This window comes from Trachypithecus francoisi, unplaced genomic scaffold (genome assembly GCF_009764315.1).
Source record: "Trachypithecus francoisi isolate TF-2019V2 unplaced genomic scaffold, Tfra_2.0 Lachesis_group0, whole genome shotgun sequence".
Classification (NCBI taxonomy): Eukaryota; Metazoa; Chordata; class Mammalia; order Primates; family Cercopithecidae; genus Trachypithecus; species Trachypithecus francoisi.
The window spans coordinates 175,987,541-176,009,206 of NW_022681453.1; the positions used below are offsets into that span (position 1 = coordinate 175,987,541).

Below are 21,666 nucleotides of genomic sequence, written 5' to 3' on the forward strand. Positions count from 1 at the left end.
CAGTCTATCACTGATGGACATTAAAACCATCAAGATTAATGTTACCAATAAAACAAAACACGGTGACAGGGGCAGGAAGACCGATGCTGAGTAGAAAAAGTATTCTATACACACATATTAAGCAGTCAGCCTGGCTTGGTGGCTCATGTCTGTAATCCCAGCACTTTGGGAGGCCGAGGCAGGAGGATCACTTGAGGTGAGGAGTTTGAGACCAGCCTGGCCATCACGGCCAAACCATCTCTGCTAACAGAAAAATCACGCGGGTATGGTGGCGCATGCTAGTGCCTGTTACTCAGGAGGCTGAGGCATGAGAATTACTTGAACCCAGGAAGCGGAGGTGCAGTGAGCCAAGATCGCACCACTGCACTCCAGCCAGAGACAGAGCCAGGCTCTATCTCAAAAAATAAATATTAAGCAGTGAGACATGACTCCACTGAACTTCTCATGTTCACCAGAATACCAATTGTGCTTCCCATCTTTCCACTACTCAGTGAAATTAAAGTCTTAAACTAATGTTTTCGCCATCCCAGAATATTCCCGAACTTCACTGAAAGCTGCAGAGATTAAGAAGCAAGAATGACACTGCCTCTAAAAGACACATACACTATCATCTCAAATGTTAAGGGTCCCTCTGTAACATGATAAAAAATAAAATCCCACAAGAGATCTTGCCCCAAGCTTATAGCTTATATAGCAAGGCTCAAAACTATGAAAACATCTTTTCCTAAGGCCTTTTTAAAAACAAAATGCATAACATAAATTACACAGTTCAAAAGTAAAACAGCATGTCTTAACTACAGCATAAAAGTAACAAATCTGCATGTAAGTAGATATTCAGGATCAGCTCATCAAGAAGATAAAATCACTTCTCAAAATTTATAAAAAGACTTCAGCCCAATGGTCTAGGATAAGAAAAGGCTATTTACACACACACCCACCACACACACACACACACACACACACACACACTAAGTGGAGGAATGAGAATGATCTTGTAGACTGAAAGCAGAGGGCTGAATACAATTTGAAGTAAAGGCAGAACTTAAATTGGGCTTTGAAAGAAAAGCAGAGAAGCAGAAAGGAAGGTCTACTAAACAACAGAAATGTTTTCATTAAAAGCATAGAGATAGGAACGTGTGGGTCCACCATGAAAAGAAATGATACTTAAGAGATCAGATATGCCTTTATTGGCCAGATCAAAGAGAGTTACTCTTTTCCTCTCTCCTCCTACAGAATCTCAGAGGTCTGTAGCTAGAAATCATAAATTGACAAAAAATAATTTCCCCTAAAATAAATGTAAACTAAATTTTCAAATGAAATTTCCAAAAACATAAGTGTCTATCCCCATCTTATTCCAAAGGGTATCAAACACATGGTGAGGTTATCAGAAGTTTTTCAGTGCAGAAAACACAAAAGGAAAGTGTTCCACACATGCCAAATGAGAAACAAACCAAGACCTGTAATTTTCTATTAAGGAAAATAATTCATAATAAAGTTATAGTCACTAAAAACAAAGAAAGAGGCCAGGCGCAGTGGTTCATGCCTGTAATCCCAGCACTTTGGGAGGCCAAGGCGGGCAGATCATGAGGTCAGGAGATCAAGAGACCATCCTGGTTAACATAGTGAAACCCTGTCTCTACTAAAAAAATACAAAAAATTAGCCAGGTGTGCCGGCGGACGCCTGTAGTCCCAGGCTACTCGGGAGGCTGAGGGAGGAGAATGGCGTGAACCCGAGCCAGAGCTTGCAGTGAGCTGAGATTGGGCCACTGCACTCCAGCCTGGGCGACAGAGCCAGACCCCATCTCAAAAAAAAAAAAAAAGAAAAGATAAGAAAAAGAGAGAAAGAAAAGAAAAGAAAAGCCCTGGAGAGTTCGGTATTATCATGAAAATCATTACACATCACACAGCAAGATTTCTAAAATCCAGGGGGAATAAATGGATCAGCCTTTTCTTAGAGAGCTTTAATTTCAATTATTTCTTAACCAGCAAACGCTGTTGTGAAACAAACACTGTTTTATTTTTTTCGCAACGTTTCCTGTTTTCCCTCCCCTACCGAAGCCTAGGAATATTAGGAGGCCAGAAACAGACATCACTCATTTACCTTCCTCTCCTATCCCATCTCAAGCTGAGACAGACATGTGGTTCTCCTAATAACCAGAATACAAAGTAAAGACAATAGCCAACAACTAATTAAGTAGATTTTTATTGCTCAATCAACTTCAGTAACATCTCCGAAAAAATAGTTTCCATCTAACAATTATGAAACAAATTGGAAAGGCAGGATCATTCACAATATAGACCTGGTAGAGGCTTATACTTCATATAAATGAAAAAATATCAGTTCTACAATTTAAATGTTTACTTTGGATTTTATTATAGAAGAAAATATCATTGTAATTATAAAAGCCATAAAAATTGGAACTGTACTGTGAAATTACATCAAGGTATCAAATTTTATATAAACGAACAATAAAATTCAATTTTTTATTTATTTAAACATAGTAAACATTGGAAGACAATCTCTCCCATAGGGAAAAAAAAAAAAAAACCTTGAATAATAAAGCAACAAAAAAAAGCCACAACACAAAAACTAATCAGTGTGCAAAAATCTGACTAAAAAAAAAAAAAAAAAACTGGGGTTTAACAATTACTCTAAGTCAAATGTTGAAGTCAATATGTGCTAATTAAATTTCATTTTTAAAATGATCTTTGGATGATTATATTTCCAACTATGTTTTCCTAAAATTGACACTTAATGTTACTTTTTGAAAAGTTAGAAACCAATTTATATTAAGATGGCCAAATTTTGCAATTTGAACACTATTTTAAACTTTGAACGTCCTTAAAGTCTTCAAATTTACTTTCTAAAATAAATAATTGTTGGAATAAACCAAAAGACATTTCACATATTTGCAGTGCATATGATAAAAATGATGCGATCTACCTAAATAAATTTAAAACATTAAGTTATTTCATATAAACATTTTTAATTACAATGTTATATCAATGGCTTACACAGTTGAAATCTGAGCACTTTAAAACAGGATTCACACGTTAAACTGCTGAGCACATTTATAGAACTGATGTACATCATATAATTCTTTAAACAGCAAACTCTGGTGTTATACCTCAGTTTCAGAAAGCATTTTTCTTTCAACAGAATTTTGAACCTGCCTTTGTGAAAGAAAAAAATTAGAAAGCTATTATACCCACACAGAAAATTTAAGTATGTGGAAGAAATAAACTTTTTTGGATGAAGAAAACAAGTTAATTTTGAGTGGTAAACAAATCTGGTTTACAAATACATGCATTAGCACATAAAATATTTTGTCCCAGACATCTTTACAGAAGACTTGGCAATATGAACAATGGTATGCCACAGCTTTGTAAAACAACGTTTAACAGATATAAGATCAGAATCATTCACATTCACACAAGCACACACACACTTTAGAAAGACTGTGTGCTTCACTTCAGCATATTTAATATCATTAAAGAATATATAGAATCATCCTTTTATCATAAGGAATTTACGTCATTGTTTTCTCAAAAGCTGCTATTTTAGATTGAAACAGCATTCAGAAAAAAGTACATTTCAGATGGTCAGCATCAGGATTTACTACAGACTTCGTAAACAGGTATCTATAAATAAATAAAACTAGGGTGGAGAAAAGAATATCCTGAGGTGGCTCTGCGGCCAGGGTATTCAGTAGCACTAAGCTCCATTCTGGAAATCAAGGCATCTAAAGAAAAGTGCAGGGCTGAATTTATTTTGTAAATGGAATATGTACAGGTTTAATTATTTTGCACCTTGAGGTAAATCAGTACATAGCAACTACTACTGCTTATATACACTTATTTAAGGCAACTTTATTTAAAAATCAATATATGTAGTAAATTATATCTGTCACTGTCTCAATGAATGCTATCTATGATTATTTTTCAAAAACAGTGGAAGACATATAATCACTTAAAACGAGCAGTTAATTACTTAAACATGAGTTACCTTTGCTCTTAAATGGAGTAGTCAGATCATTTTGTCAGTCAAGTAGTCAAAAGAAAGCAGAAACCAATAAAATTAGAAGCATTGTGAAAACATTTTGAGTGCAAAGTATTTTGCAAGTGACGGTTTGGATACTTACTATACATAATTAAATAAAATCACAGAAACACTATGATCCCAGGTAGTTTTCAGTTTTAAAATTTCTTCCTGTAAAGTAAGTACAGCTGTTACCCCCGATGTCCAGACACAAGGAAATGATGTGAGGAAATCCTCTTGTTCAGGTACATCAGGGGAGTTTTAAAAATAGCAGCAAATACTGGGGTCTTTGGAAAGAATTATGCTGCTACAAACGAAAAGGAATCATTATAATGGAAGCTCATAAACAATAATAAGCACCGTGGGTAATACTCTATCAATTGCCAATAGAGTCTAACTCTTTTTAGGCAGTACCAAATGATGACAGCTATATATTTTCTAAAGAAAAGCAGCTACATTTCCAACCTTTCATCCAAGGCAGAAGTTGAATCCATCATTTTAACTAGACTCTTACAATATGGTCTTAGAGGAGGACATTACCTTAGTTAATAAATAGTTTATAATGAATTTAAAACACCAGACTTGCTAAAATTTCAGCTTTTGGCATTCCTCATGATCCTTTATTAGATTAATTATGTATACTTTTATAATTTAATTATATGGTTAAAGGGAGCACTGGAATTTCATTAAAATTTTCATCCTAATAGTCATGTCACCATTTTTGATATTTCTGTGGCTTCTCAATACTCATTTGATTTTTGTAAATTATTCTCTTGTCAAATCAGTTTCACAACCCCATTCATCCAGTCCTACAGGCTTAACAACATTTATTTCACGTGGAACTAAAAGTATATAAAAGATGACTAACAAGATTTGTTAGACTTTAAAAAGCTCAGAAAAGCAAAAACTAACAAATACACAAAATAAAAATGCCATTAATCTGAGCTACATATAAAATGTCTGATTTCCTTTTAAAATATAAATATGGCAGTGCTTTATATCAAAGATGTAAAATCTATCAATTGCTTTAAGATAATAAACATAAATGCAAGTAAGCACCAACTATTTACATTAACAATTTACTCTATTTGTTACTTTTCCAAATGTTTATATAATATTTAAGCATCATATCAAAATAAATATTTTAAAATAAAATCACAGGTAACAAGCTATTAAATGTAATCTACAAAAGAACAACATAAAGAGAAAATGAAAGGTAATTCTTAATAAAGTAATACTGATCACAGACTCATCTGAGAGAATTCTGACTCCTGATTATTTATGCCTACTACTTATAAGAGAATAGTCAATCACTTGAACCTGATGGAAACTAAACCATTTTAAGAAAAAGACAAGGCAGAGAACAGAGTGGGAATTATAGGATTTAAAAGAGTATAAGGATTCAGAAAAAAAAAATTCTACAAAGGCATCAAAATCTAACTATTGCAAACTGGCATTGTATAACTTTTTAAATTCATGGAGTTATAAATGGTATGGGTGCTTAATTATCAAATCACCTGCAATTTTACTTGTCTGTCACAATGGATACCTAGATATGAAGGTTTTGAGATTAAAAAAAATTTTAACATAAAAGTTAAAAACTATCATTGTTAAAGTTCCCCTTGTTCTACATTCATCTCTATGGCTAAGAAAACGCCAGTTAGTGAAACATGATGGACATCTACAGAAATGAAACAGACAGAGAAGCCCTGAAATGTTTCCACTTTTCCCATAGCACTGGTATAGACTCCCTATTCTTCCATACAGCACTAACAAAAGTGAAATAATATGTGAAAATTTTGAGAAATACATAAAAATTATAAACATAAACAAAGTATCACTTAAGGTTTTTATGAATTGCCATTGATGAACAAAGAGATTTAAGAAAAGCAGACTGAAAGCATTTCTCCACATCCTCCTATTGCAAAACAGAAATTTTTTTTTCTAACAGAATAAATATTTGAATAGTTAAGAACCATGTACCTCACTTCAAAGAGAGCATTTCATTATACACATAGTCTCCACAGTGCTCATTACAAACTCCAGACACTACTTTTAAAAACTCAGTAGTCACACATAAACAGCATGACATACAATATTCTTATATATAGTGACAGGATACGCACACATTACATATTTATATATCTATATGTATAATGCCTCTTGGATCAGTTCTATAATGAAGTTTCAGCATCCACATATTTCTTTCTTGGTTCATCTTCAAAACTTATTTTCACACTCACAGGTTTATCAGGACTATTTAAAACAAAGAATGAAAATAAATAATTTTTAAACACAAATATTCAATCCTAAACATGGCTAAGAATGAGTATATTAAACCTTCTGAGATTACTATTAACACTACAAACTTATGACTTGCTAATATAATTTTACCTTTTTCTAAATCAATAAAGTGGAAAGGCTAATATTAAAAATTCTGTTTTTAAAAATTACAAATATTAAAAATTCTGTTTGCAATTTAAATTCATGTTCTTCTTACAACTAAAGAGGGGGTCCTTAAAATAGGGCAGTATATGGTCAGAATCTGTTGGATTACTTTTATTTCATATATGAACAGTTATAGCATGAGACTTTTATTTTACTGAAAAATCTATTAATATATGAATCTTTGTTAATAGACAGGTATCAAATAATTTCCAAGGTTATAAATTTATAAAACTTCTCACTCCAAATCTGATTCATAAATACAAAATCAATATATCTATTATATATTCTATATACGTATTGGTTTTTATTTATGAATATGTATCCTATATATGTAGAACAAATATTTGAAATATATATATATGTTTTTTTGAGAGACAGAGTTTTGCTCTTGTTGCCCAGGATGGAGTGCAATGGCACAATCTCAGCTCACTGCAACCTCCGCCCCCCAGGTTCAAGTGATTCTCCTGCCTCAGCCTCCCAAGTAGCTGGGATTACAGGCATGTGCCACCATGCCCAGCTAATTTTTGTAGTTTTAGTAGAGACAGGGTTTCTCCATGTTGGTCAGGCTGGTCTCGAACTCCTGACCTCAAATCATCCGCCCACCTTGGCCTCCCAATGTGTTGGGATTACAGGCCTGAGCCACGGCACCTGGCCGACCTATTCTATATTTTCAAGTTAGTATCACACAGTGACTCCATGTATATGGATTTAATTGATTAATTGTAACATATGAATATATGGGTTCTGGAAAAGGTTTTCAGAAAGTGTAAAAACACACTATGGTTTGCTGTCTTCTCCAGACAAACTGAAGAAAAGACCCCCATCCCCAAGCATTTTCCTGTTAAACAACATAGCCAAGACATTCTCTTTCTTCCTATGTGATTTTGAAGTGCAAGGCAACCCAAGCAAAAGGTAAAAGCATAAAAGGTATTAGTTATTATTGTAAGGCCTTTATTTTTTATGATAATTATACTAACAGGGCCAGGGGTGCTGACTCTGTGTGAACAATTACTAATAGTAAAAAGAATATTTAGAAAAATTCTGGCTGTACTGAATGATCCAAAATTACAAAGAGTTTAACTTTAAAACTTGTTAAGTTAAAGACAGAAGAAAGGAAACAGCCAGCTGAGAAATTAGAACTCGGATGACAGAAGAGAAAAACATATGATAGAGAGGAAGTAGGAAAAAGGCTCTAAAAGAGGGGAGTGAAACAGTGACAAAAAGCTGATCACTTACTGTCAGAAGACAGAGCTAAGACGGCAAGTGAACCAAAACGGCTACGTGACTGAATGCCTAGAAAAGTTTTCATCTGATGCCCAAGCAGAATATACAGACACCCAACATAGCATCTCGCACAAACTGTACATAAAAAGAAGTATTTGCTGAGTATGAATGACTGAGTACCCTACAAGACAGTAACTCATTTCTCCAGAGGCTTAAGGGATTAAAGTACTGATGATCACCAAACAGAATCCCTGAGGGCTTAGTTCTTGAAGTGAGAACAAAAGAAAGAAAACAGGTTATATAACAAGAAATGTAAGAAAGAGGTTACATAATACTTTCAATACATGGTCCACTGTAAAACTGAATGGTCTTTACGTCAATGGATTCGATTTCTTCCAAATATCTCCAAGCAACATGTTTACCTCACCAGAACAAATGGCATACTAGACCAAACACCAGAAGGGAAACAACTTGTATTTCTCTTTTCTTAGATCATCAGAAAGTATGATTGAAATAGTATTCAATTATAGTAGTTAATCCCTAATAGTTATCTTTATATGGTTTCTGATCGCTTTTATGTTCACTCCATACTGCTCTATGAAATTTATTTTTATTATAAAATAGCTCAAATTATTATTACTACTATTTTTGAGACAGAGTTTCACTCTTGTCCTCCAGGTTGGAGTGCAATGGCACGATCTCGGATCACTGCAAGTGACCTCAGATGATCCTGACCTCAGACGATCTGCCCACTTCAGTCTCCCAAAGTGCTGGGATTACAGGTGTGAACCACTGCACCTGACTCAAATTCTTTTTTAAAATAGGTAACTAGGCCGGGCGCGGTGGCTCAAGCCTGTAATCCCAGCACTTTGGGAGGCCGAGACGGGCGGATCACGAGGTCAGGAGATCGAGACCATCCTGGCTAACACGGTGAAACCCCGTCTCTACTAAAAAAAAAAAAAAATACAAAAAATTAGCCGGGCGAGATGGCGGGCGCCTGTAGTCCCAGCTACTCGGGAGGCTGAGGCGAGAGAATGGCGTAAACCCGGGAGGCGGAGCTTGCAGTGAGCTGAGATCCGGCCACTGCACTCCAGCCTGGGCGACAGAGCGAGACTCCGTCTCAAAAAAAAAAAAAAAAAAAAAATAGGTAACTATATAAAAGACAAAAACATAATCATTATTTATACCTTATTCCAAGTATACATTAAAATGATGGATGAAAGGAAGAAAGGAATGAAGCTATCATAAGTAAATGAAAATTGGCTACAGTTAGAAAACACATAAATATTTATAACTACCTCATATTAGATCTGGTTACTTTGGCATTCTCAGTATTCATGGAAAGTGCCTTCCACTGTGCAGTTTTGGCCATTTCATCTGATATGTTAACAACTGAGGGATCAACACTGAAGAACAAATACACTTTTTGGTTAGTATTCAGTACTTGCAAAAGCATTAATATTGTCATTCTTATTATCTGCTTTCATCAGCTAAATTGAGAAAACCTTTGCCATGCACTTAAAGGTCTAGCAGGATATCAGAATTTGAGTTCTGTTACAAAGTCCTTATGAAGAATTACATCTTTCTTTCTAATCAAAATTAGGAGTAAGATTAACTAAGTTAGCAAGATTTATTTATGGAACTTCGCTTCAGAATCCAATTTGGGGTTTCAGTAGTACTTCGGCACCACTCTAGCAATGATGCCCTCTGATCATCTTGGCTGAAAATATGCTACTGAAATAACATAAGACTATGTTAATACGCTTATGCATACAAAAAATAATACAATCTCAAGTCAACTAGAAAACATTTATAATTGGCACACATTTAATCTTATCAAATAAATACCCAAAGTATATAAGGAAAACTTAAGATTATGATTTTTAAAATCTTATTTTTCATAGCTTTTACAAATCATTATAAAGAATGCTTGGAAAGATAACACTCTGAAATTGAAAACAAAGTTCTGAAAATATGTCACATATTTAGTGTGATAAAGGTGGTATTTATCATGGTGGCTCAAGCCTATAATCCCAGCACTTTGGGAGGCCGAGGCGGGCGGATCACGAGGTCAGGAGTTTAAGACCAGCCTGGCCAACGTGGTGAAACTCCGTCTTTACTAAAAATACAAATATTAGCCGGGTATGGTGGCACTCGCCTGTAATCCCAGCTACTTGGGAGGCTGAGGCAGGAGAATCTCTTGAACCTGGGAGGCAGAGGTTGCAGTGATTCGAGATCGCACCACTGCACTCCAGCCTGGGTGACAGAGCAAGACTCATCTCAAGAATTAAAAAAAGGAAAAAAAAGAGTACTATCCATTTATTACAGTAAGAGACAAATGTTTCTGTTTCTATATTTCTATGAAAATTACTTCAAGACCTCAAATCCAATAATATCCATAAATAATTAATTTGGGGCTCAAGGTTGACCATCACAAGTAATAGGAAAGTATCAAAGTTAATACAAATACATTTGCAAGTCCTTTTTCTTTGATTAAAAAAATACATTCAGACAAACAAGCTACAAATACAAATGTCAAATTAGGTAATGTTAAATTAACAATGTGATGGCAACTAGTTTACAAATGACTAAACAGCGGTCATTTAGAAAGTGCTAGCTCTGTTCATACTTAAAATCAGAATGTTGTTTACAAATTTAAGATTGAAGAGAAGTGTGAGGTGGTCACTGAAAAGTCTCTATAAATGGCTTCTTTACCTTCACCACGTCAGATTTTTAAAAGTACACAAAGTCTGAATACCAAAGTTTACAATGGCATAGCCATCCAACTTGAAACTCTGCCTACCCCGAGTAAACGTTTATTCACTTGGTTGCCAACTTCATATAAGTGAAGAAAGGAATTCCTGATAAACTTTCTACCTTCTAAATATCCTCCACTATGAAGAAAGTATATGTTTTTTTCCCTCAAAATGAAATTAGATGGGACAAACTTTGCCTGCATTATATAAATTATTTTCATCTTTTATAAGGGCTTTACAGTTTCCAAATACTTTCATATACCATCTCATTTGATCTTCCATGCAAGTAATCCAAAGCTATTTAAGATATAAAATTCTGGCAAATAAGCACATTAGCCATTTCCTGGCATTCCTGATGTTAAAAATTTTAGACATAGCCATATTAATCATGGCTCATGTCACCACTTAAAAGACAAAAGGAAAACTACAGATATCTTTTTCTTTATCAGACTATAGACTCCACTTAAATTTGTCAAGGTTCATATATAATTACACTGAAAAAGTGATAAAGCAGGGTATAGAAATTAAGCACAAATACTCTCAGCAAATTGGTGTTAATTACTAACAACCATCATGGTAGTTCCTATACTCTTTTTAGAAGTACATCAATGAACATATTAAATCATTTAACAAATATTTCTAGAACCCATCAAAGCAGATCACTGTAGTTGGATATATTAAATATCCATATTAAATGCCTCTATGCTTGGCATTTAAAGTATACAAAAATTTCAAGAGAAATATTAATACAGAATAATAACAATAGTGAAAATTAATAGCAAAATGTATAGAGGAAAATTAGTTGAATTCATTCATCACAACTAATCAACATGTACAAGTCAAATGTTACTCCTGTAAAAGCTATAAATAGCTAAAAAATAAAAAAAGAAATGGAAGGAAGTTAATTAAACACCAATAAAACATTTCCTATCAACTGATCAGGAAGAAACCTGTATATTTTCTAAGACTGATTTCGCTGGCTAATCAGAAATGGAATAGATATGCAGAAATAGGAGGGCCAGGAGCTGTGGTTCACGCCTGTAATCCCAGCATTTGGGAGGCCATGGCGGGCGGATCACCTGAGGTCAGGAGTTCAAGACCATCGTGGCCAACATGGTGAAACCCCGTCTCTACTATAATTACAAAAATTAGCCGGGCGTGGTGGCAGGCGCCTGTAATCCCAACTACTCAAGAGAACCCAGGAGGCGGAAGTTGCAGTGAGCCGATATCACGTCATTCCACTCCAGCCTGGGGAACAAGAACAAGACTTCGTCTCAAAAAAAAAAAAAAGAAAAAGAAAAAAATAGAAATCAGGTGTGTACACAAATATAGGCTGTTATTAATATTATTTTGAGACTAAGTCTTGCTCTGCTGCCTAGGTTAGAGTGCACTGGCATGATCTTGGCTCACTGCAATCTCTGCCTCATGGGTTCAAGCAATTCTCCTCACCCTCCTGAGTAGCTGGGATTACAGGCACCACCACACCCAGCTAATTTTTGTATTTTTAGTAGAGACGGGGTCTCCCCATGTTGGCCAGGCTGGTCTTGAACTCCTGACCTCAGGTGATCCACCTGCCTCAGCCTCCCAAAGTGCTGGGATTACAAGCATAGGCCACCGCACCCGGCCTCTAAGACTGACTTCTCTAGCTAATCAGAAATGGAATAGATGTGTAGAAATAGAAATCAGGTGTGTACATGAATATAGGTTAATCTTTTAATACTACAGAAGTCTGCATTTCCCAACCTCTATATCTTTAGTTCTTAAATTTAAATATAAATCACCAAAATCACACACAATGAATTATACATATTTATTAATTCTTGCATCATATGAACCCTCACTGCCAATAATCAAATCACATCTTTGAAAAGTAAGGGACTTCCAGGGCCTCTAAACATAGTTATGTATTGGAAGGCTATTAAGAAAATGAATTACTGGTATCTGAATGGATACTGACAAAGATTACTGAAAACTTTTCTTTTCCAGCACCCACTGACCCCAGCCCTAATGAAGGGCACAAAGGAAAAAGCTACACTACTGGGAAAATGGAAATATTCTCAGACTCATGTACTGATTTTAAACTTCACTAAGATAGATGGAGTGATAGAAGACAAGCCAATTTTATTGGCTTGGCATGGAAGTTAGTTTAAGGCTCTGGTCCAAGTCCAGCTTGGGTGGGAAAGGAGCAAGGGACTTCCTTTTCAAATTGTGTGACACCCTCCTTTAGTTGATACACCATATGCAGATTTTATCATCTTTTATAAAATAGAAATCATTTTAAAGAAGCACTGTATGGCTTATTAATACACTTGACATGCATATAAAAGTTTTAGAGCATAAAGTTATAACTCACCTGTATTTTAGGGCCTTAACTGGAATTTGCAAGAGACTTCCCCCTTCAAATGGAAGGTGCACAGTATCATCATCGTCTTGAAGCATCCGTTCAGCTTCCTTTAGAACACATGTGTGAAGAGGTTACTTTTCCCAGAAAATTTTCCAAGAGAATCAGTTAATATACAATGTTTTAAAGACTTAGAAACCCAAACTGACATTATTTAAATATAATATATCTACCATTACTGAAAAATTAATTTTATAATCATGAAGACATACTTTTAACAGAAAATAAAAACAACCACTTGTATAACATGACTAATTTAACGCTGATATAACTTTCATTTCTTTATGTAAATCACTATCACTTATACTATCTAACTACAATTTAATTACATAAATGTGATTATCAATTATAATGTAGGTTTATAATGAGAGATAACATTCTGTGAAACCTTATCACAATACAATACGAGCGGAATGTCATTTGGATAAGGCAGGGTTTCTCAACCTCAGGAATACTGACATTTAGGGTATAATATTTATCTTTTGTAGAAGTCCTATGCATATAGAGTATTTCACAGCACCCCGGAATTCCACCTATCAGATGCCAGTAGCAGCCCCTCCAGTTATGATATCAAAAATATCTCAGAAATTGAAATACTCTCAGCAATGTCTCAAATACTCTCAGATCAATTTGCTGAGCGTATTTGTTGTTTAATTCCCTCCAGCCCAACCCAGTAATAATTACTAATAACCATGATGGCATTTCCTATACTCTTTTTAAAAGTACATCAATGAAAGTACTATCTTAAATCATTCAGCAAATATTTATAGAATCCAGCAAAGCAGACCACTAAGGCTGGTTAAGATCAAGGCTCAAGCTCAAGTTGAGACCAATTTGGACAGTGGACACAGAAGAAAATTATGATGTTAATAATGGGGGTGATGGATAGGACAGTAGAGGGAGACACTGAGAGAACATTCATATTTCTTTTCCTTACTAATAGAAATTTGACTATTTTGAGGTGCCAATGTGCCCAGATCTTAAAAACAAAAACAAAAATACCTCTAAACTAAATCTCCCAGCATTCCTTGCAACTTAGTAGGATCATGAGGTGCAAGCAGAACTTACTGGAAAGAACATTCTGGAAAGACTCCTTAAACTTGACAATATGGTAAAGCTATTTTGCCTTCTATCCCTTCCTTTTTCCTGCTGTCTCTAATGCTAACATGACAGCTGGAGTCTGACAGCTATTTTGACTCAGGAAGTGAAGGAGAGGATGGAAACTATATGCTGAGGTCAGGAGAAAAGTAACAAGGAGCCCCTGATAACTTTGTGGGGCTTAACACTACATCACTTGCTTTCAAGAATTCTTTTACTTGAAACGCAAGAATAACCTTGTGTTTAAAGGCCACTTTTACTTGTTTTTTGTTATATATGACTGAACCTTATTCTAATTAATACAGAAAGTAATAAACAGGCAATTTGGCCCATATATTTTATAGGTAAATTACATCCTATTTCAAAAATCACCAAAAACTCATACAGGCTAGGTACCGTGGCTCACATCTATAATCCCGGCACTTTGGGGGACCAAGGCAGGCAGATCACCAGAGATCAGGAGTTCAAGACCAGCTGGCCAACATGGTGGAATCCTGTCTCTACTAAAAATACAAAAATTAGCCCAGTTTGGTGGCGGGTGCCTGTAATCCCAGCTACCTTGGACCCGGGAGGTTGAGGTGGTTGCAGTGAGCCGAGATCATGCCACTGCACTCCAGCCTGGGCTACAGAGCAAGACTCCATCTCAGAAGAAAGAAACAAAACACCCTCATACATATTTACATATATAACTCTGAAGAAAACCAAAATCTTAATTTTAAAAATCTGGTGTCTTAATTCAAATTAATATTGTAATTAGTATCTAATTAAAGAATTTCAATTTTTGTTGAAAAATAAACATAAAACCAATAAAATTTTAATCTCTATTTAAACAGAACCATAACATTTAAAAATATGTATCTTTCTTATCTTTGATTTCCAAACAATATTCTGAATGGGAAAATGGAGCAAGGAAATACAATCAAAAAACCATCAATGATATATACTCAAGTCTCTGCTTTTCCTTCTTATTAACTGATACTATTGAGTTGGTTATTAAAAATCAAATTCCAATTCAGAATAAAGTATGTTTAAATCTCAGCATACAAATCAACTAATGGTGGTACACAGTAAGTGCACATAAAGACTAAAACTTTACTATACTTTTTAAAAAAAATAATTACTTAAAAATCCTTTTTGTCATTATGTATAAAATTAAATATATGCTAAAATTTATATTAAAAGTATTTAAGGTTTACTCAGATAATATACTCTGATGTACAACTATTTTGTGTTACCTATATTTTAATATTGCTAAAAGCTGTAATTCTTCTGATTGCTGATTAAGTAAGCACACGATATTTAATTTTTGAAAAGTATTACTGTGTCAGAGCTATGGAAGTACAACACAATGAAATAGTTAAGAGCCTACATTTGGAACAGTTAACTAGTCGCTCTCTTCCTCAGTTTCTTCATTTGTAAAATGGAGATAATAACAGTACCTACTACACTTTATATAAAGCTCTTAGAAGGATGAAAGGAACTGATTCATGTAAAGTGATTATAATGGTGTCTACAGTATGGTACAAAATATTAAATAAGGAAGCAGTGTAAGTTTAAAATGGTTATCTTTTTACCTCCTTCTCTTTTTTCTTTTTGTCATCTTCTTTCTTTTTCTTACTTTCTGGCATGAGATCATCAAGCCAACTAAGTTCTCTCTTCGTGAAACACAGGTCCATGAGTTTGCGTACAAACACTAATGCAAGAACCTTTAAAAAGAGGGGAAGGAAATATTAAGTAACACATAATATAAACAGTATCACTTAAAGAGCAAAAGTATATTTGTTAAATCTTACAATAAAAAATGCTTCATATAGTTTAAAAATTATTTCACACATTATCTTGTTTCAAAGGAATTGAGTCAATCATTTATCTTTTTTAACTTTCTGCTAAAAAACAAAAAAGCTATAAAGAGAGGAAAAAAGGAAATGGCATTCTTAACCTTCTCCTGAATAAATCCCTTGCACTCCACATGAAATTATGAAGCAGGTTAAACATTGACTATCAAAACAAAAACATTAATTTTTAAGACATTATATATTATGTAAGTATATATAATTTTTAAAAATCTCTTGAGCAATGCATTAGAGTACCTATTCCCAACATTAGGTTTTAACTTTTCAATCATACGGGAGAAATGAACTACTACTTTAATTTGCTTTAACTGCTTCTGAAGATGAGCATGTTTTTGAATGCTGATTGGCAAATGAGATTTCCACGTCTGTACTTGTTACTTCCTAACCTTTGACTGTTTTTTCTGTTGGTTTTTATGACTTTTGTTTACGAATTTATGAGTTCTGTGTAGTTTGAATAGAAATTTTTTATCTGTCTTATATGTTACAAACATTTTCTTCCAGTTCAGTCTGATTTTACTGTTTTTTATGCTTTTTGAACACATAAGAAACATTTAATTATCTTGTGGTCAAATATAGCATATCTTCCTTTTACACTTGGGTTTTTCCTATGTTCTTTGAAAAGTTAGTCCCAATCAATGGATTATACAATACTCTTTTACATTTTCTACTACAATTTATTTTACCACTTAAATACTGTACTCAATTATGATTTCTGAACATGGTCTCAGATAAGGAGTACATTACTTAGCTTCCGGTATACATTTAAATCGTCCAATACTAAATCCTCCCATACAAAAGAAATACTACCTTTAATGAAATAACCTGCTTATGGTATTCAAGTGATAAAATTCCAATGTATTCAGATACATTTCTGGACCCATTTGTCTGTTTTTCTGATTTGTCTATTCATATGCCAATTCTATATTATGGTGGCTACACTGACTTGTCAGCAATTTTTAAATATTTGGTTATCAAAACAGTACAGTATCCGCACATGAACAGTGAAGTAGATGACAAAGCAAAGCTCTCTATGCCCAATCCTAGCCAGGAATCCTTCTTAGTTATAATTATCTGGTTATTCTCTAGTAGTTATGTCTCTCTAATGAATATATAATTTACATACAGAAAAATTGAAAAATAGCACGTGTACAGTTTGATACTTTTGACAAATGTATATACTACTCATATAATGCACACCTAGACAAGATACAGAACATTTCTACCATCCATGTTTTTTGAGTCTGGCATTTATTTTTTTCTATAAGCTTCCAAATTATTTATCCAGTTCACAATGACACCATCCCCCACCCCAACACATACATTCAGATAAAACTCCAGCAGAATTTGTACTTGGCACTGTATTATATTTCAATGTGATTTTTCAGAAAGCTGAAAGTTTTATAAGATGAAGTCTTTAAAACAAAGAACACGGTATTTGTTCAGGTCTTATTTGTTGTCCCTTAGTACTGTTATTGATTGAATTTTGTTCCCCATTAATAGTTAAGTCCTAACCTCCAGTACCTCAGAATATGAACTTATTTGGAAATAAGCTGTTGAAGAATACCATGTGACAACAAAGTCCCCAATTTCAGTTACCCAGCTGCAAGCCAAAGGAATGCCAAAGACAGCCAGCAAATCTCCAAAAGAGAGGAAGAGACAAGGCAGGATTCCCCTGGAGGCTTCAGAAAGAGCATGTTGCTGCCCACTCCCACATACTGACTCTAGTTTGTGGTACTTTGTTACAGCAGCCCTTGGAAGCTAATACAACTGCTTTTATAAAGCCTTTTTCTTTAAAGGGGTTTTTCTTTTAAAATTTATTCTTAAGTATTTTATGGTTTTTGATCATTGAGAGAGACTGCCTACTAATTCATCAAGTTTTCTAATATGCATTCACCCTAACACAATTCTTACTAATTCTATTACGGGCTCAGTCTTTTTTGTTTTTAACTAAAATCACTTCGGTTAATAGGTATACTATGACATTTTCAACAAATATGTTAATAATTGCTTTGAAGCCAAAGTATCATTGTCTATCTACTTAATTAAGGTATATTAATCTCAGAAATTCTGCTACATTTACTTGATAATATTTTAGTTTAAGGTTTTTGCATTTATATTAGTAAGTAGGAAGGCAGCATAGATTTTTTGTGCAACTTAATTAGCCTTGGGTATTAATAGTGTTTTTTTGAGAAAAAAATTGCATAGGTTTCCATCTTTTCCTTTGGTCTAGAATAATTCAAGAGGGCACTGTAATTATCTGTTCTTTAAAATTAAGCTTTTAACCAATCTGACCCTGATACTTTAAGGACAGGTCTTTAACCACTTTTCCAGTTTCTTCTATGCAACTGGGCTATACACAAATTTTACACTTCTAGTGTCAATTCTGGAAATTTAGATATAGTATGAAAATAATCCATTTGTTCCAGGTCAGAGGTCAGCAAACCACAGCACCTGAGTTAAATCTCATCCACCATCTATCTTTGTATAGCCCATAACCTAAGAATGTTTTTTTACAGATAAACATTTGGAATTAATTTGATAGTAGAGAACAATAACCATGAATCCCGATTAAGTAAAATAATGTCAAATAAAAAGTAATTCCATTCTTCTAGTAGTCCTATATTTTTAAAATTATTTCTAAAATTTCATCAGTAAGATTACATAAGTACCCACATAATACTCTTGTGACCTACAAAGTCTAAAATGTTTACTATCTGGCCCTTTACAGAATAAAGTTTATTGACCTCTGCTCTAGATATTCAAATTTATTGATATTCATGCAAGTGTTATTTTCTTTTTTTTTTTTTTTTTTTTTGAGACGGAGTCTCGCTCTGCCGCCCAGGCTGGAGTGCAGTGGCCGGGTCTCAGCTCACTGCAAGCTCCGCCTCCCGGGTTTACGCCATTCTCCTGCCTCAGCCTCCCGAGTAGCTGGGACTACAGGCGCCTGCCACGTCGCCCAGCTAGTTTTTTGTATTTTTTTTTTTTAGTAGAGACAGGGTTTCACCATGTTAGCCAGGATGGTCTCCATCTCCTGACCTCGTGATCCGCCCGTCTCGGCCTCCCAAAGTGCTGGGATTACAGGCTTGAGCCACCGCGCCCGGCCGCAAGTGTTATTTTCATCAAGTCCCTCGAATCACGTCCATATCTCTGGTTATCTCTCTTTTCTCCTTCTTAATCTTGTATATCCATTCTCTCATTTTCTTCTTTACTTGGGCTTGGAGTGGTTTATCCATTATTGATTTTTTTAAAAAAAACCTTAGCTGCATCGAAGTCTTCTTGAATAATAAAGGCAATGAAGTGCATACACCTTCCGCTCAGTGTTTTAGTTGTGCTCAAAGTTTTATACCGATATTGTTATAATTTTCTCTTTCAATACCTCTAGATGGTTTTTTAACTCAGTTTTCTATTCAGAAATGATTTAGAACAGTGTTTAATTTCCAAATATTTAAGATTCTTTTAGTGGCTTTCCATTATTTATTTCTAATTTAACTATTAGAAAATATTACTTGAGTAATTTTTATAGCTTTTTAAATTCTATAAGGTTTTCTCTGTGGCCATGTACAAAACCAATTTTTACATGGTATTTACAGAAGAATATACATTCTCTATTTGTAAAACGCAATATTCTGTGATAATTTAATGAATTATATTGTCTTATTAAAGCCATCGGTAGTCTTCATTACTTTTTAACTTCCAGATCTGTCAATTTCTGAAAAAGATATATCAAAATATTTTAATAATGAACCATGTTGTTTTGGTTGCTTTGCTTTTACATTTGAAAATGTATTTGTTCCATGAACATCCTGAATTCTGAAGTTATTTAAAAAGACAAAACCGAGTCCTATAGCCTAAGGACTAAAAAGAAAAACAAACAAAAATTTACAAAATAAGAAAATTGAGGCTGGAAACAACTGGTTTGTATCAAGTAGCAGCTAATTCACATTTTCAAACAGCTAAGGTACTTAGAACGCATTATTCCTTTTCTCAAAGGCAATGATAAATACTAATAAAAATTACTGTAAAAATATTATTAATTAGTGACAAAGTAAGTCTGAAGAAATCTTACCATCATAGGAAAAACCACTGCAGCAGCTGAAACTTTTATCACCCATAAAAGGACCAAACAAGTAAGCTGAATGACTGTGAAAATATGGACCTTCCAGAGTGGCACATAACGGAGGTATATCAAATCAGGCTGATGCTTAGCAGGCATTCCAAATAATTTTATACGGTCAAACAACTAGGTACAAAATAAAAAACAAAGAAGTTTTCAATAAAATATTTCTGCTATTTAGAAGAAGAATCTATACTCAACTTTAGGATTTTGTGTATTAAACTGTAACTTCCTTGACATTTTCTGATAGTACAGGAGAATGTTACAGCAAGGATTCTCTGGATCCAAAGCAGGCAGGGGGGTAGGGGGGATGTGGCGGGCAGGAACCAAGCAACCACCTGCACTGCTATAATTAATTTCATCAGAAAACCCAAGCCAAAATGTTTAATTCAGTGGATTAAAATATCTAGATAAACTTATCTGCTATAATCGAATGCACAAGTCATTTATCTCTTTGAATTTGTTTTCTAATGTGCACGACAACAGAATAGTCTGAGTGACTCCTAAGGTTCTTTCCAAATCTAACCAGAAAATAAACTGAGATAACAATTACAATTCTTCACTAATTGAAAATAAAACTGAGCAAATGCCTTCATCTTTTGGAGCTTAAATTTCATCATTTACACACTGTGAATAAGATCAGTACAAAACTCTTAAAAATCACGTGAGATAAGGAAATAATTTCTGGACCAGTGAAGAGTAGATCCTGGATGGTGTTGAAAAAATAAAGATGCTTTCCTGCCACTAGCCTATGTGTTGGAAACTTTAGACAACATCCTTTTCATGAGAAGAGGTGGTCATGTAGTGCTAACTGTGCTTTATGATCATTTTGTTTTTTATTTTTTTTTTGAAACGGGGTCTCACTCTGTCACCCAGGCTGGAATGCAGTGGCATGACCACAGCTCACAGCAGCCTAAAACTCCTGGGCTCAAGTAATCCTTCTACCTCAGCCTCCTAAGTAGCCAGCACTACACATATACACCACTATAGCCAGCTAATTTTTAAATGTTTTGTAGAGACAGGATCTCACTGTGTTGTCCAGGCTGGTCTCAAACTCCTGGCCTCAGGTGATACTCCCGCCTCAGGCTTTCAGAGTGTTGGGATTACAGACATGAGTCACCATAGCCAGCCTAAATGTTTTATACTAAAATTACATTAGTACAAATCTTAAGAAGTTTTATTAGGTTGTTTCCCAGTAACTACTAAAACAAAACAAAATAATGAAATCATTGGCTTAGCTAATAATCTTCAATAAGTCCTTCTATTTCTGTTTCCTGATTTATATTAGGATTTCTTCCTTTCCTCTCTCCCAACTGGTTAGTGTTTTGAGGATCACAAAATGATGTATCTGCTAGGCTTCATAAGCTGTATTGTGTTACACAAATGGTGGGTCTTGCTATTTTTATAGGAAACTAATATCTACCTTTTTAAGTACCAAAACTTTTTTTCAGTCCAATGCTTTTGATCCTCCCTCTCACTATACTAGTCTTTATTGAGTTACAGGGCTTTTCATTGGCTTCAATTAAAAACAGGTAAGGACCATGTCAGCCCATTACCTCACTCTCTGGAGGAAAAAATGTGCAGTAAGCAAACAATCACTTGGCAAATGTCTGAAGTCTTCAGTTAGGAAACTAACCTGCCCACAAAATGTCAGAGGTGAGAATAAATCACTACCATCATTAAAATAATCTTTACATACTTAAAATATCAAGTTTCTATAGAAAATCATTAAA

At 34.4% G+C, this 21,666-nt stretch overlaps 1 protein-coding gene across 7 annotated transcripts in view; it reads right to left on the reverse strand.

Moving 5' to 3' along the window:
- Nucleotides 1-2,185: 2,185 nt before the first annotated feature.
- SLC4A7 (solute carrier family 4 member 7) overlaps nucleotides 2,186-21,666 on the reverse strand; it is a 110,813-nt gene continuing 91,332 nt past the window's right edge. For 2 of the 7 annotated variants that reach the window (XM_033212856.1, XM_033212851.1), the window contains 5 exons: nucleotides 19,886-20,059; nucleotides 15,541-15,672; nucleotides 12,821-12,918; nucleotides 9,010-9,117; nucleotides 2,186-6,295 (listed from right to left, as the gene is read on the reverse strand). In XM_033212856.1, the coding sequence (XP_033068747.1) occupies nucleotides 6,214-6,295; nucleotides 9,010-9,117; nucleotides 12,821-12,918; nucleotides 15,541-15,672; nucleotides 19,886-20,059 (594 nt within the window). In that variant the 3' untranslated portion in view covers nucleotides 2,186-6,213. The remainder of the gene's footprint in view (nucleotides 6,296-9,009; nucleotides 9,118-12,820; nucleotides 12,919-15,540; nucleotides 15,673-19,885; nucleotides 20,060-21,666) is intronic. The other 5 variants (XM_033212852.1, XM_033212853.1, XM_033212854.1 and 2 more) reach the window with 3 other exon arrangements.